Below are 16,961 nucleotides of genomic sequence, written 5' to 3'. Positions count from 1 at the left end.
TTTTTTTTTTTTTTTTTACTGTAAGGTGTGAACTGATACCTCTCTCAATTGAAAAGTTGTGGAAATAATTGAATCTCCTTAAGATATAATGACAATTTATAAATATTAATTTTTTTCTTGTTATTAACAGCATATTTCTATATTTTATTATTTATAAAAGTATCTCTGTAACTATAAAATTATAATTATTTAAAAAATCATTTATATATTTTTATAATGTAAAAAATATATATATATTATAAACAAGAAAAATAAAACAATATTCACATGAACTCCCAGAAATTTGGATGAAATTTAGACTAGAAATTTTTATACATTTGATCTTAATCAGCTAGTGAAGTTTAAAAAAATGCTTAAAGATGTATAAAAACTAGAAGTTTAAAGTCACCACCATCAATTATTTTATCAGTCTGCTCAGACTGCTATAACAAAGTACATAGACTGGGTGGCTTAAAGAACAGGCAATCATTTCTCACAGTTCTGGAGGCTGGGAAGTCCAAGGTCAGGATTCTGGGGTGGGGTGGGGTGGGGAAGAGCATGCCCTCTGGTCTCTTCCTCTTCTTATAAGGACACTAATCTTACGATGGGAGTCTCATCCTCATAACCTCATCCAAGCTTAATTATAGCCCAAAGGCCCCATCTCCAAATACCATCACATTGGTGATTAGGGCTTCAACATATGAATATTGGAGGACACAAACATTCAGTCCATAACAAATAGTATTTCCATCTTGTATAGGAAGATGGAAAATCTAAAAGTAACTTTTAATAAAACAAGACTTTTGTGTCCTTCATTAAACTTCATTCTCATTTCAGTGGCTACATAAACAAGCAGAGGCACGAAGAGCAATGAATACTGACATTCCTGAACTTTGTGATTTAAAAGAAGAGGAAAAGAACCCAGAATGGTTGAAGGACAAAGGAAAGTAAGTTGTTTGAACTCTGGCCATGAGATTTATAATAAATTTATGTAGATATTAATACTTACATATTTTCTAGTTATCTTGACATACGTGTGTATGTGAGTTTGGGGGAGAAATAATGCAAATACGCCAATTCTGTAGGTAGTGCTTCCATATTTAAAAAGTCAGATCTTATAATAAATAAGGCTCTTATTTTTATTGCTTTTGTATTTATATGTCATGGAAATGAAAAATATCACGTCTTTTGGATTGCTTATCAAAATCCCTTTTTAAATCACTTAACGTTTACCATAAGTCCTTCATAATACTTCCCTTAAAATCATGGTTCTTTTGGGACTTCGCTGATGGCACAGTGGTTGGGAGTCCGCCTGCCAGTGCAGGGGACATAGGTTGAGCCCTAGTCCAGGGGGATCCCACATGCCGCGGAGCAACTAAGCTCGTGCGCCACGGCTGCTGAGCCTGTGCTCTAGGGCCCATGAGCCACGGCTGCTGAAGCCCGCATGCCACAACTGCTGAGGCCCCAGTGCCTGGAGCCCGTGCTCTGCAACAAGAGAAGCCACAGCAATGAGGAGCCTACACAGCGCAACGAAGAGTGGCCCCTGCTTGCCGCAACTAGGGAGGGGCCTGTGGGCAGAAACAAAGACCCAACACAGCCAAAAATAAATAATAAATAAACTTATTTTAAAAAAATCATGGTTATTTAAAACTAGAGCTACTTTGGTTAGTCATATCCATCTTTAAGAGATTATCAAATTATCCTATAAATTATCATTTTATATCCAGACAATCCTTTTATTTATTTATATGTGGCTCTATGTGTAAACTTTTAGACAATTAACAACAATGAATTCTGCTATATTCTGTGGTAATTTGAGTTCATATTTTGAGGCAATTTTGTAGATATTATCTCATTTTATACACTTTTGTATTATTTTCCTATTGCTGCCATAGCAAACTACCACAAACTTAGTGGCTTAAAACAATACAAATTTATTATGTTATAGTTCTGGAGGTCAGAAGTCTAAAATGGGTTTTTCTGGGCTAAAATCAAGATATCAGTTGCAATCCTTCTGGAGGCTGTAAGGGAGAATCTATTTTCTTGCGTTTTCCAGCTTTGAGACTGCCCACATTCCTTGGCTTATGGCCCCCAACCAGCAGTTGCGTCACTCTGGACTTTGCTTCCATAGTCACCTCTCCTTGTCTGACTCTGGCTCTCCTGCCTCCCTCTTTCTTTTATAAGTGCCGTTGTAATTACGTTAGTCCCACTTGTATAATCCAGGATAATGTCCTACTGCAAGATCCTTAACTTAATCACATCTGCAAGGTTCTTTCTAACTAACCATTTTAGTTAATATATTCACAGGTTTTTGGGGATTAGGATGTGAACATCTTTGGTGGGGAGATTTATCTGTCTAACCACAAAATCTGTGTTTTTCTTTTCTCATCTTCTCTCTGTTTATCCTTGGTCTTTGCTCGTATCTGATAACAACACCAGAGATTGATTTGGGGAGTTGAGCTGGAGTTAACAATTTTTCTGAAGTTCAGAAGCCTGGGGCTGACAGGTTTGTTCCTCTTACTCCCAACAAAAATCCCCTCTCCTTTTTCTCCATCTATTAAACCATTAAATAAATATCTGTTGATTACTTGCGGTTTGTCAGACTGCAGGCTAGGCTCTGAGCTACAGAGATCAGTAGAGGAGAGGGACATATACAGATACTTATAACACTGTGTGGGAAGTACAATACATAGAAAGAACAAGGTAAAATGAGAGTACAGAAGAGGGGCACCTAACCTTAAAGAAAGAAAGGTAGTTTCAGGAAGAGCTTCCTAAAGAATATAGCACCTGAGCTCCTCTTAATGATAAGTAGGAGTTTCAGGAGGAAGGACAGAAAGGCATTCATTTTAAGCAGAGAAGACAGTATGAGCAAAAGCTCAGAGGCAAGAATAGTGTGATATATAGGTCAGGAACTGGGTAGTTTATTGCTTGCTAAAACATAAATTTGATGCTAGGAATAATGCCAAATGAACCTAGAAAAATAGGCAGTGGCCTTGTGTTATTCTTATATTTTATTCTGTAAGGTGGGGAAAAATGTGTTGCAGAAACTATGGCAGAGGTCTTGAACCATTATGACATTGTTATAGGGTGAAGACGAGAGCAATGTGAGAAATATTCAGGAGGTAAAATAGGGAGGACTTCTTGAGTGATTGTTGGGGAGTGAGAGAAGAGTAGTTGTGGGCGACTTTGGGTTTCTAGTTTGAATGATTGATTATATGATGCCACCAACTGAATTAGAGAACTCTAGAAGAGCGCCATTTAGGAGGGAATGTAGGTAAGTTCAGTTTTGAATATGTTGAGTTTGAGCTGCCTCTTGGTCAGTCTGGCTGACAGTGTCCAGCAAGTTTGAAACTCAGGGAAGAGGCCAGCAGTGTATTATGGATTTGGAGGTTATCAGCATTTATGTAGCAGTTGATTTACAAGAGTACGTGAGATATCTGAAAAGAGCACGTAGACCAGAGGACTAGTGGCCTAAGGATAAAACCCTGTGACCTACCAACATTTGAAGACCTAGTAAAATAAAGGAGTACACAAAAATACTCCCAGAAGCCAATGGAATAGAAACTTTCAGAGTTTTTGTTTTGTTTTGTTCTTCTTAAAGAATAGAACAGGTTTGAATAGATGTGCAGATGAGACAGAAGAGGTGGCTGAACTGTCCTCGAGAAGAGTGGAGAAAATTGAGTCAAGGCCAAAGGTAGATGGTTTATCCCGATTTTGTTTTCGTTTTTCCTCTTGTTAAAAGTTGCATTCATTTTTAACTTCATGATAAAGATATATCTTTTGAAAAAAATTTACACTGCACATCAATTCAAAGTCCCCCTTGGTTTTTTGTTTGTTTGTTTGTAACATCTTTATTATAAGTGCTTTACAATAGTGTGTTAGTTTCTGGTTTATAACAAAGTGAATCAGTTATACATATATATATGTTCCCATATCTCTTCCCTCTGGCATTTCCCTCCCTCCCACCCTCCCTCTACCACCCCTCTAGGTGGTCACAAAGCACCGAGCTCATCTCCCTGTGCTATGCGGCTGCTTCACACTAGCTCTATTTTACGTTTGGTAGTGTATATATGTCCATGCCACTCTCTCACTTTGTCACAGCTTACCCTTCCTCCTCCCCATATCCTCAAGTCTATTCTCTAGTAGGTCTGTGTCTTTATTCCCGTCTTACCCCTAGGTTCTTCATGACATTTTATTTTTCTTAAATTCCATATATATGTGTTAGCATACGATATTTGTTTTTCTTATTCTGACTTACTTCACTCTTTGTGACAGACTCTGTGTCCATCCACCTCTCTACAAATAACTCAATTTCGTTTCTTTATATGGCTGAGTAATATTCCATTATATATGTGTGCCACATCTTCTTTATCCATTCATCTGTTGATGGACACTTAGGTTGCTTCCATGTCCTGGCTATTGTAAATACACCTGCAATGAACATTTTGGTACATGTCTCTTTTTGAATTAAGGTTTTCTCAGGGTATATGCCCAGTAGTAGGATTGCTGGGTTGTATGGTAGTTCTATTTTTAGTTTTTTAAGGAACCTCCATACTGTTCTCCATAGTGGCTGTATCAATTTACATTCCCACCAACAGTGCAAGAGGGTTCCCATTTCTCCACACCCTCTCCAGCATTTTTTCTAGATTTTTCGATGATGGCCATTCTGACTGGTGTGAGATGATATCTCACTGTAGTTTTGATTTGCATTTCTCTAATGATTAGTGATGTTGAGCATCCTTTCACGTGTTTGTTGGCAATCTGTATATCTTCTTTGGAGAACTGTCTATTTAAGACTTCTGCCCATTTTTTGGATTGGGTTTGTTTGATATTAAGCTGCATGAGCTGCTTGTAAATTTTGGAGATTAATGCTTTGCCAGTTGCTTCATTTGCAAATGTTTTCTCCCATTCTGAGGGTTGTCCTTTGGTCTTGTTTATGGTTTCCTTTGCTGTGCAAAGCTTTGAAGTTTCATTAGGTCCCATTTGTTTATTTTTGTTTTTATTTCCATTTCTCTAGGAGGTGGGTCAAAAAGGATCTTGCTGTGATTTATGTCATAGAATGTTCTGCCTATGTTTTCCTCTAAGAGTTTGATAGTGTCTGGCCTTACATTTAGCTCTTTAATCCATTTTGAGTTTATTTTTGTGTATGGTGTTAGGATTTCATACTTTTACATGTAGCCATCTAGTTTTCCCAGCACTACTTATTGAAGAGGCTGTCTTTTCTCCCCTGTATATTCTTGCCTCCTTTATCAAAGATAAGGTGACCAGGGCTTCCCTGGTGGTGCAGTGGTTGAGAGTCCACCCGCCAATGCAGGGGACACGGGTTCGTGCCCCGGTCCAGGAAGATCCCACATGCCGTGGAGCAGCTGGGCCCGTGAGCCATGGCCACTGAGCCTGCGCGTCCAGAGCCTGTGTTCCGCGATGGGAGAGGCCACAACAGTAAGAGGCCATACAAAAATTAAGGTGACCATATGTGCGTGGGTTTATCTCTGGGCTTTCTATCCTGTTCCGTTGATCTATATTTCTGTTTTTGTGCCAGTACCATACTATCTTGATTACTGTAGCTTTGTAGTATAGTCTGAAGTCAGGGAGCCTGATTCCTCCAGCTCCATTTTTCATTCTCAAGATTGCTTTGGCTATTCGGGGTATTTTGTGTTTCCATACAAATTGTGAAATTTTTTGTTCTAGTTCTGTGAAAAATGCCAGTGGTAGTTTAATAGGGATTGCATTGAATCTGTAGATTGCTTTGGGTAGTAGAGTCATTTTCACAATGTTGATTCTTCCAATCCAAGAACATGGTATATCTCTCCATCCGTTTGTATCATCTTTAATTTCTTTCATCAGTGTCTTATAATTTTCTGCATACAGGTCTTTTGTCCCCTTAGGTAGGTTATCCCTAGATATTTTATTCTTTTTGTTACAGTGGTAAATGGGAATGTTTTCTTAATTTCACTTTCAGATTTTTCATCATTAGTATATAGGAATGCTAGAGATTTCTGTGCATTAATTTTGTATCCTGCTACCTTACCAAATTCATTGATTAGCTCTAGTAGTTTTCTGGTAGCATCTTTCTGATTCTCTATGTACAGTATCATGTCGTCTGCAAACAGTGACAGCTTTACTTCTTCTTTTCCGATTTGGATTCCTTTTATTTCCTTTTCTTCTCTGATTGCTGTGGCTAAAACTTCCAAAACTATGTTGAATAAGAGTGGTGAGAGTGGGCAACCTTGTCTTGTTCCTGACCTTAGTGGAAATGCTTTCAGTTTTTCGCCATTGAGGATGATGTTGGCTGTGGGCTTGTCATATACGGCCTTTATTATATTGAGGAAAGTTCCCTCTACACCTACTTTCTGCAGGGTTTTTATCATAAATGGGTGTTGAATTTTGTCAAAAGCTTTCTCTGCATCTATTGAGATGATCATATGGTTTTTCTCCTTCAATTTGTTAATATGGTTAATCACATTGATAGATTTGCGTATATTGAAGAATCCTTGCATTCCTGGAATAAACCCCACTTGATCATGGTGTATGATCCTTTTAATGTGCTGTTGGATTCTGTTTGCTAGTATTTTGTTGAGGATTTTTGCATCTATGTTCATCAGTGATATTGGCCTGTAGTTTTCTTTCTTTGTGACATCCTTGTCTGGTTTTGGTATCAGGGTGATGGTGGCCTCGTAGAATGAGTTTGGGAGTGTTCCTCCCTCTGCTATATTTTGGAAGAGTTTGAGAAGGATAGGTGTTAGCTCTTCTCTAAATGTTTGATAGAATTCGCCTGTGAAGCCATCTGGTCCTGGGCTTTTGTTTGTTGGAAGATTTTTAATCACAGTTTCAATTTCAGTGCTTGTGATTGGTCTGTTCATATTTTCTGTTTCTTCCTGGTTCAGTCTCGGTAGATTGTGCATTTCTAAGAATTTTCCATTTCTTCCAGGTTGTCCATTTTATTGGCATAGAGTTGCTTGTAGTAATCGCTCATGATCTTTTGTATTTCTGCAGTGTTAGTTGTTACTTCTCCATTTTCATTTCTAATTCTATTGATTTGAGTCTTCTCCTTTGTTTTCTTTCTTTTTTTCTTTTTTTTTTTTTGCTGTACACAGGCCTCTCACTGTTTTGGCCTCTTCTGTTGCTGAGCACAGGCTCTGGACGAGCAGGCTCAGCGGCCATGGCTCACGGGCCAAACTGCTCTGGGGCATGTGGGATCTTCCTGGACCGAGGCACAAACCCACGTCCCCTGCATCGGTAGGCGGACTCTCAACCACTGCGCCACCAGGGAAGCCCTCCCTAGTTTTCTTGTTGAGTCTAGCTAATGGTTTATCAATTTTGTTTATCTTCTCAAAGAACCAGCTTTTAGTTTTATGATCTTTGCTATCGTTTCCTTCATTTCTTTTTCATTTATTTCTCATCTGATCTTTTTGATTTCTTTCCTTCTGCTAACTTTGGGGGGTTTTTTGTTCTTCTTTCTCTAATTGCTTTAGGTGTAAGGTTAGGTTGTTTATTTGAGATGTTTCTTGTTTCTTGAGGTAGGATTGTATTGCTATAAACTTCCCTCTTAGAACTGCTTTTGCTGCCTCCCATAGGTTTTGGGTCATGGTGTTTTCATTGTCATTTGTTTCTAGGTATTTTTTGATATCCTCTTTGATTTCCTCAGTGATCTCTTGGTTATTAGTGTATTGTTTAGCCACCATGTGTTTGTATTTTTTACAGTTTTTTTTCCTGTAATTGAGATCTAGTCTCATAGCGTTGTGATCTGAAAAGATACTTGATACGATTTCAATTTTCTTAAATTTGCTAAGGCTTGGTATGTGACCCAAGATATGATCTATCCTGGAGAATGTTCCATGAGCATTTGAGAAGAATGTGTATTGTGTTGTATTTGGATGGAATGTCCTATAAATATCAATTAAGTCCATTGTGTTTAATGTATCATTTAAAGCTTGTGTTCCCTTATTTATTTTCATTTTGGATAATCTGTCCATTAGTGAAAGTGGGGTGTTAACGTCTCCTACTATGATTGTGTTACTGTCGATTTCCCCTTTTATGGCTGTTAGTATCTGCCTTATGTATTGAGGTGCTCCTTAGTTGGGTGGATAAATATTTACAATTGTTGTATCTTCTTCTTGGATTGAACCCTTGCTCTTTATATAGTGTCTTTCTTTGTCTGTTGTAATAGTCTTTATTTTAAAGTCCATTTTGCCTGATATGAGAATTGCTACCCCAGCTTTCTTTTGATTTCCATTTGCATGGAATATCTTTTTCCATCCCCTCACTTTCAGTCTGTATGTGTCTCTAGGTCTGAAGTGGGTCTCTTGTAGACAGCATATATACAGGTCTTGTTTTTGTATCCATTCAGCCAGTCTATGTCTTTTGGTTGGAGCATTTAATCCATTTACATTTAAGGTAATTATTGATATGTATGTTCCTATTACCATTTTCTTAATTGTTTGGGGTTTGTTATTGTAGGTCTTTTCCTTCTCTCGTGTTTCTTGCATAGAGAAGTTCCTTTAGCATTTCTTGTAAAGCTGGTTTGGTGGTGCTGAATTCTTTTAGCTTTTGCTTGTCTGTAAGGGTTTTAATTTCTCCATCAAATCTGAATGAGATCCTTGCTGGGTAGAGTAATCTTGGCTGTAGGTTTTTCCTCTTCATCACTTTAAATACGTCCTGCCACTCCCTTCTGGCTTGCAGAGTTTCTGTTGAAAGATCAGGTGTTAACCTTATGGGGATTCCCTTGTGTGTTATTTGTTGTTTTTCCCTTGCTACTTTTAATATTTTTTTCTTTGTATTTAATTTTTGATAGTTTGATTAATATGTGTCTTGGCAAGTTTCTCCTTGAATTTGTCCTGTATGGGACTCTCTGTGCTTCCTGGACTTCACTATTTCCTTTCCCATATTAGGGAAGTTTTCAACTATAATCTCTTCAAATATTTTCTCAGTCCCTTTCTTTTTCTCTTCTTCTGGGACCCCTATAATTAGAATGTTGGTGCGTTTAATGTTGTCCCAGAGGTCTCTGAGACTGTCCTCAGTTCTTTTCATTGTTTTTTCTTTATTCTGCTCTGCAGTAGTTATTTCCACTATTTTATCTTCCAGGTCACTTATCCATTCTTCTGCCTCAGTTATTCTGCTATTGATCCCTTCTAGAGAATTTTAAATTTCATTTATTGTTTTGTTCATCACTGTTTCTTTGCTCTTTAGTTCTTCTAGGTCTTTGTTAAACATTTCTTGTATCTTCTCTATTCTATTTCCACGATTTTGGATCATCTTTACTATCATTATTCTGAATTCTTTTTCAGGTAGACTGCCTATTTCCTCTTCATTTGTTAGATCTGGTGGGTGTTTGCTTTGCTCCTTCATCTGCGGTGTGTTTTTCTGTCTTCTCATTTTGCTTAACTTACTGTGTTTGGGGTCTCCTTTTCACAGGCTGCAGGTTCATAGTTCCCGTTGTTTTTGTTGTCTGTCCCCAGTGGCTAAGGTTGGTTCAGTGGGTTGTGTAGGCTTCCTGGTGGAGGGGACTAGTGCCTGTGTTCTGGTGGATGAGCCTGGATTTTTTCTTTCTGGTGGGCAGATCCATGTCTGGTGGCATGTTTTGGGGTGTCTGTGGCCTTATTATGATTTTAGGCAGCCTCTCTGCTAATGGATGGGGTTGTGTGCTTGTGTTGCTAGTTGTTTGGCACGGGGTATACAGCACTGTAGCTTGCTGGTCACTGAGTGAAGCTGGGTCTTGGCGTTGAGATGGAGATCTCTGGGAGATTTTCACCGTTTGATATTACGTGGAGCTGGGAGGTCTCTTGTGGACCAGTGTTCTGAACTTGGCTCTCTCACCTCAGAGGCTCAGCCCTGACACCTGGCTGGAGCACCAAGAGCCTTTCATCCACACGGCTCAGAATAAAAGGGAGAAAACATAGAAAGAAAGAAAGAACAAAGGAAAGAAGATAAAATTAAATAAAGTAAAGTTATTAAAATAAAAAATAATTATTAAGAGAAAATTTTTAAAAAGTAAAAAAAAAAACAAAAACGGACCAATGGAAACCTAGGACAAATGGTAAAAGCAAAGCTATACAGACAAAATCACACACAGAGCATGCACATACACACTCATAATAAGAGTAAAAGGGGAAAAAATATATATGTTTGCTCCCAAAGTCCACCTCATCAATTTGGTATGATTCGTTGTCTATTCAGGTATTCCTCAGATGCAGGGTACATCAAGTTGTTTGTGGAGATTTAATCCGCTGCTCCTGAGGCTGCTGGGAGAAATTTCCCTTTCTATTCTTTGTTCGCACAGCTCTTGGGGTTCAGCTTTGGATTTGGACCCGCCTCTGCATGTAGGTCACCTCAGGGCGTCTGTTCTTCGCTCAGAAAGGACGGGGTTAAAGGAGCAGCTGATTCAGGGGCTGTGGCTCACTCGGGCCTGGGGGAGGGAGGGGTATGGATGCCGGGCAAGCCTGCGGCGGCAGAGGCCAGTGTTACGTTGCACCAGCCTGAGGCGCGCCATGCGTTCTCCCGGGGAAGTTGTTTCTGCATCACGGGACCCTGGCAGTGGTGGGCTGCACCGGCTCCCAGGAGGGGAGGTGTGGACAGTGACCTGTGCTTGCACACAGGCTTCTTGGTGGCGGCAGCAGCAGCCTTAGCGTCCCATGCCGGTCTCTAGGGTCCGCGCTGATGGCCCCAGCTCGTGCCCGTCTCTGGAGCTCCTTTAAGGGGCACTGTTAATCTCCTCTCCCCGTGTACCAGGAAACAAAGAGGCAAGCAAAGTCTATTGTCTCTTAGGCAGGTCCAGACTTTTTCCCGGACTCCCTCCCGGCTAGCCGTGGCGCACTAGCCCCTTCAGGCTGTGTTCATGCAGCCAACCCCAGTCCTCTCCCTGGGATCCGACCTCCAAAGCCCAAGCCTCAGCTCCCAGCCCCTGCCTGTCCCTCGGGTGAGCAGACAAGCCTCTCGGGCTGGTGAGTGCTGGTCGGCACCGATCCTCTGTGTGGGAATCTCTCTGCTTTGCCCTCCGCACCCCTGTTGCTGTGATCTCCTCCGTGGCTCAAAAGCTTCCCCCCCACCCCCCCCCCCGCCAACCCCCATCTCTGCCCGCGAAGGGGCTTCCAAGTGTGTGGAAACCTTTCCTCTTTCACAGATCCCTCCCGCTGGTGCAGGTCCTGTCCCTATTCTTTGTCTCTGTTTTTTCTTTTTTCTTTTTCCCTGCCCAGGTACGTGGGGAGTTTCTTGCCTTTTGGGAGGTCTGAGGTCTTCTGCCAGCGTTCAGTGGGTGTTCTGTAGGAGCTGTTCCACATATAGATGTATTTCTGATGTATTTGTGGAGAGGAAGGTGATCTCCGCGTCTTACGCTTCCGCTATCTTGAAGCTCCTCCCCCCCTTGGTTTTTACCCAGTCTGCTGGCCTTCTGCCTGCCCTGCCCCCCAGGTTTATCCAGTCTAAATTATTTGTTTAATTGTGTTTGCTTATCTTTAAGCTGCCATTGTCATAATCACAGTTTTTATGTTCATAGCTTGTGATAGGTTACAGGAGCTTCACATATACTATCTCATTAAATCCTCACAAATGTAGTTGGCTAGGAACCACTGCTTTTGCACTCATTTAACAAATGTTTATTGAGAGGCTAGCAGCTTTACACAAAATACCTCTTTTAATTCCTTTAGCAACCTAGCTAGTTGGATATTATTATCTCTATCACGATTTTATAAATGTAGAACAGGGCTAGAGAGGTTACGAAACTTGTCTAAGGTGGTAGTTTATAAGTAGAACCAGGATTCAATCCCAGGTCAATATGATTATGAATCTTGTGTTTCAGATAGTGCTGTGCATGTCTCACAGATTAATAACATCTTCTTCCTGTCCTTTTGTTCCAATTGTTAGCCTTCGTGAAGGCAGCCCAAGTGGTATGGCTATGAATTGCTCTTCCTTGCAGCCTGAAGTGCTGAAGTGTGCATAGCTGAATATGCTCTCCTGTTGCATTGGTTTCTTTGGTCTAGAAAATATTGAAAGATTAAGTTGTAATAGACAGAGAGTTTATTTTCTGAGATGGAAGGAAAGAAAGTTAAGGCAAGTATGAAACTAGGTAAATTTCTGACAATAATTGCTTGGTGGGTACTGTTGAGGGCTCTGCTAGATTAGAGAACGTGAATTCATAGAGATGCTAGTCAGTTTAGGTATGTGATTTATCTTCTATAGTGTTTAGTATTTTGGATTTAAGAATAGATCGTTGATCCAAGGTTGGAGTTTTGACTGACAAGTATAGCAGAAGACTAGTAGTGCAAGGGACCAGATTGCTCATGGAAAAATAGCTCAGATATTTAACCATGAAATCTAGGCTGGGTTAGAAAGGAAGAGATGCCGTGAGGGGCCCAGTAGACTAAGAGAAAATAGAGCAGTTAAGAAATTAGAGGGCACTGTAAGGTTGAAGGTTGACTATAAAGGGAAAGTTTGCAGAATAGAAAGTTCTGGTCAGTGGCTGGGATTCCAGCGTTTGATATCACTGAAGTAGTACAATTCAGGTGACGACAAAGTCCAAGATGTGGCCCAGGGAGTGGGGAGCAAGAGTGAAGTTGAAGGGAAGGTAATTTGAGTTAAGGAGTCCCAGGTATTTCAAGGCTGAATTGATAAGTGGGTCATATATATAAACCTTAGAATCTTCTGGAATTATGGCATAAATTGGAATGGAGACAAATGCTGGGAGCCAGGTTTCAAAGCCCTCAATGAATAAGAGAATAATGCTTTTAAAAAGCCACTTAGATGACAGTGACTGGAAGGCCATAGAGTAAACATGTCAGGAGTCCCAAAGGATGATGACTTTTTCATAAAGGGAGAATTACACCTTGGAACTAGCAGAAGTGAGTCTGGAAAATGCCAAGTCCTATGGTCCTAGCCCCTTCCCTGATGGTCCTCAGTAGAGACAGTGGTAGAGATAGCACTGCCCTCTGGAAAGAGCCAGGTTTACTTTAAAAGCATTGTGTGGAAAATTTGAGGATTAAGGAAGGATTGGGGTGGGAGTTGGAGTCAGTTATGGCAGAACAGGAATAAGAAAGTGCAAAGGAATAGAGGGGGAAGAGAGTAGGAAAGACCAGCAAATACGAACTTTCATGTGAGGACAAAGAAGAAACATGCTTTTTGATCAGCCCAAAGATAGCAGGTTGATGGAGATGGTTAGAAAGTCCATTGGCATAAGATGTTTTTGGTGCTGGGACTGGCTAAATGTCTTAGACAGTGTTTGGTCTGGTCTTATTTTTGATATACTAATGCTGTGATTTCGATTTAAGAGTGGAAAGAGCAGATAAGATCATTGAGCTGAGGTTGGCATTTGACAAGTACAGCAAAAGACGTGTGTGTGTGTGTGTGTGTGTGTGTGTGTGAGACTGCTGGCAAAAGCAATGAATTGCCAGCAACCTAGTGCAAAAGTGTACTTGGTTGCAGTCAGGTGTGACTGGTAGATTGTAATCACTTCAGTCTCTGTTGTTTTCTGTACCTTTTTGCCTCACTGCCTCCAATTAGGTAGAATAAGAAAGAGAAGCAAAATAGGAGAAGAGTTAAAAATGAGGAGAGATGGAAGAAAACTTAGTAACTAGTGACACCCAGAGAAACAAAGTACAGTTAATCATAGTGCCAAGTACAAACAGATAAAAGGAAAGGTACTAATTATTAGAGAAACGTATCCTCTCTGGCAATGTAATGCAGTACAAAAGACAGAAACAGACATAATAGAACCCATTCAGAAGCAGTGTTGAATTTAAGCCAAAAGATAAAATACTTTCATCTCCAGAGGCTTTGTTTCATGCTAGCCTTCTATATTTACACAGGCAAAAACAGTCCAACTGTCTTTATTGTTTTTAAACCCGTGGGTAGAAGTGGACAAGACTTCCAAAAGAGCAATAGTTTGAGAAAACTGTTTATGTGATTGTATCTACTCAAAAGAGACTCAGAAAAAGCCCTAGAATGTTTTCATTTTTTTAACCTAGCATTCTATTGCCAAGTCTTAGTTTTAACTGCCAAATCTACCTTTCGGGAAAATTTATAAGCTTAGGTAATTTTATTTGCTCATGAGAACATTTTACCATTGGCAATTAACATTGTACCAGATAGCTTTTTACTGAGAACATCTCACATAAAACAGAGTTTCTGTGCTCTAATTTATATATTCGCATGGTGTGTTGTTATTTAACAGCCTTACATGACTCAGAATCTGTAAATAATAGCTACCCTTCCAGTCACTTATAATCATATAAGGTTAGATGAATTGTTGTTCTGTCCCACTGATGTTACTTTGTGCTTGAGTTTTAGCATGTGTTTTTTTGGATACTCTCTTAACCCCAGTCTGAAAGTTCTTTCTTCCCCCACATTAGGACCACTTGAATGCCATCTGCATACCTCACTCTCTACAGCAAATTGTAATGTTAGATAGGAGGAAATTAAGGATATATAATTCTACAATCTAGCACCCAGCATCATATTACTGTTGTTACATAAAATTACCTACATTAGTTCTAGTGTCTGAATTTTCTTTTGTTTTCTCTTGGCCTAAGTGTCAGATTTTATAGGCTGCCCAATACTCCAGTCCTTTTAAGACTGAGGCTCTGCTTTGCTTTTACTTATTCTCTTTCCACCCAAGTTAATTCTCTTCTGAACCCCAGCTTTGTGTGTGGGAGCCTGCTATTTGATGACCGACTAACCTAGTACCAACTTGTGCCAGTCTGAATTTCTGTTTGCTTGCTGTTTGTGAATTTTCTGTAGCTGGATTCTGTCTGCCTGTCTGGATGTCCTTTTACTTCACGTTGGACTTTTTGTTACTGATTGTTAACCACCTGTTACCATCTTCTCCCAACACAGCATACAGTTCTACTTGCCAGGTTGAATTTCTTTCTAACACTTTGGTTTGGATCCATGCCCTGGCAAGGACTGTGAAGAGTTAGCCTACCACAGTTTCATAGGTGCTGACAGAAGTCAGGAGACTCATGAGTCAGAGAAAGGACTTTACTATTCAAGTCACATCAAACAGCATGACCTTCATGTTGGTTCCCTCTGCCCCTAAAGTCCCATGGGGCCAATGCAGAGGGGGACCCAGGTGGATGCTGTACACACAGTAGGTTTGGTACCATAGCTGAGAAGGCCAAGCTTAAGGAACACAGTTTTTTATAGAGGATTATTAGCAAACCTGTCCAGTTTTTGCCTCACAAGGTGATGATATCTTTATTATACTGAGCAGTGAACAAATCTATTCTTTGCCCCAGAGAGAGACACTATCTCTATCTTCCAAGGCCGTACACTATACAAACATCTTTGAAAAGATAGTCCCAAACAGAAGCTGTCAGTGCATCTGACATATGACACACAGGGTAAAAGACCCATGGAGAGTTGTCTCCCAGTATCCTCTTGTACTTGCCTACTTTCAGAACAGATCTGCCAAATCTGCCTTGCTCTGCTGCATTTTTTACAACTTTATTTGTTTATGGAGATAAGACACTTTTCTTATGCTGCTACCTTTTGCCTGACTTAAAGAAGTTTAGAAGCCATATTCTAAGATGACTTCTTTGACATAATTATAATTTTGTTTGTTGATTGTATGTATTTTACAGCCCATAATATTCTGTTGCAGTACAGTCCCTATTATGGCCTAACTTGTCATTTTATTTTGTATGCAGTATCCTTTTCCTCCTTCCATCCTGAGTGCTAAATTGTACTGGTTGATGTTCCTTCACTAAGGTGCACTAATACTCAGTTTTAGAAGCTCTTGAGATACCAAGAATGTTTTCTACCCACATAAGTTGCTGAAAGAAACAAGGACCTTAAAAGTCTTTTGAGGGGTAGGTGGCTGTTAGAGTCCTTATTACCCACAAAACAGAGCTGTTGTGTCTTGTATTGGAATGTGTGTTACTGTCTGCCTCCATTGCTGTTTCTAAGCCCCACTGCTTTTTTTTTTTTTAAAATAAGCAAACATTGTTATAGTTTAACTGGCAGATTTTTTCTTACTATATATAAAATGACAGTGTGACATATAATCTGTAACATCTCAGTATACAAAGAACAGTACTATCAACGTACAAATTCTACACCTTGCTTCCTTTAGTCATTTCTTTTTTTTTAAACTAATTTTTATTGGAGTATAGTTGCTTTACAATGTTGTGTTAGTTTCTACTGTGCAGCAAAATGAATCAGCCATACATATACATTTATCCCCTCTTTTTTGGATTTCCTTCCCATTTAGGTCACCACAGTGCATTAAGTAGAGTTCCCTGTGCTATACAGTATGTTCTCATTTGTTATCTATTTTATACCTAGTATCAAAGTAAGCCCCACTGCTTTTGATTTCTCTTAACTCTTTTCTTCCCCTTTCTTTACTTCCCTCCACATTGCTTCTTTCTTATCACTCCTGCTTCTTGTAGCTTCTCCTGTGCTGAACTGTTGCTCAAAATGTTTGGCCCTTTTGGCCATTGCCAATCAGAATGTTTCTTTCTTTACAAAGTCAAACCAATCAATCATCATAAAAATGACAGGAGTATTTGCAATTGTCCACGTCTCTTTTGTTCTTTCTGTACAGTCAGTACCATAAGGACTCAATATGTTTTGAACGAGTACTTTTGCATAATTCTTTTCACTGGCATTGCTTTATTTGGAGCCATCAGGCGAGACTTACTGGTTATTAGCTTCTCTGTTTAAATTTGGTGTTCAAAGGCTACTGCCCTTAAGACAGAGGTTTAATTTTTTTTCCCTTTCCTTTTGAAATTCAGCTATTTCTGAGTTCAGAACCATTCTGAAAGCCATAAAGCAAATTATGCTTTATTGGATGTTTGTACTGGTATTGAACTTTAAAGAATATAATGTTCATTTGGATTTATATTTTAATATATATGTAAACATTAAAAATGTTTAATACTTCATATTTCTTGCTATTATGCCTCCTACAGTGGCTCTTAATTTTTTAATTGGCGTATAGTTGATTTATAATGTTGTGTTAGTTTCAGGTGTACAGCAAAGTGAATCTGTTATACATA

At 39.5% G+C, this 16,961-nt stretch overlaps 1 protein-coding gene across 1 annotated transcript in view; it reads left to right on the top strand.

Annotated features, from left to right (window-relative positions):
* The window catches only part of DNAAF4 (dynein axonemal assembly factor 4), a gene marked incomplete at its 5' end in the record, with an annotated part of 77,620 nt that overhangs the window by 52,789 nt on the left and 7,870 nt on the right, over nucleotides 1-16,961 (top strand). The window contains one exon of the mRNA XM_007456616.1: nucleotides 817-926. Coding sequence (XP_007456678.1) covers nucleotides 817-926 — 110 coding nt within the window. The remainder of the gene's footprint in view (nucleotides 1-816; nucleotides 927-16,961) is intronic.

Source organism: Lipotes vexillifer, unplaced genomic scaffold (assembly GCF_000442215.2).
Source record: "Lipotes vexillifer unplaced genomic scaffold, Lipotes_vexillifer_v1.1 scaffold861, whole genome shotgun sequence".
Classification (NCBI taxonomy): Eukaryota; Metazoa; Chordata; class Mammalia; order Artiodactyla; family Lipotidae; genus Lipotes; species Lipotes vexillifer.
Note: the sequence above shows the minus strand (reverse complement) of the source record. Positions and strands in the feature narration are given on the sequence as shown.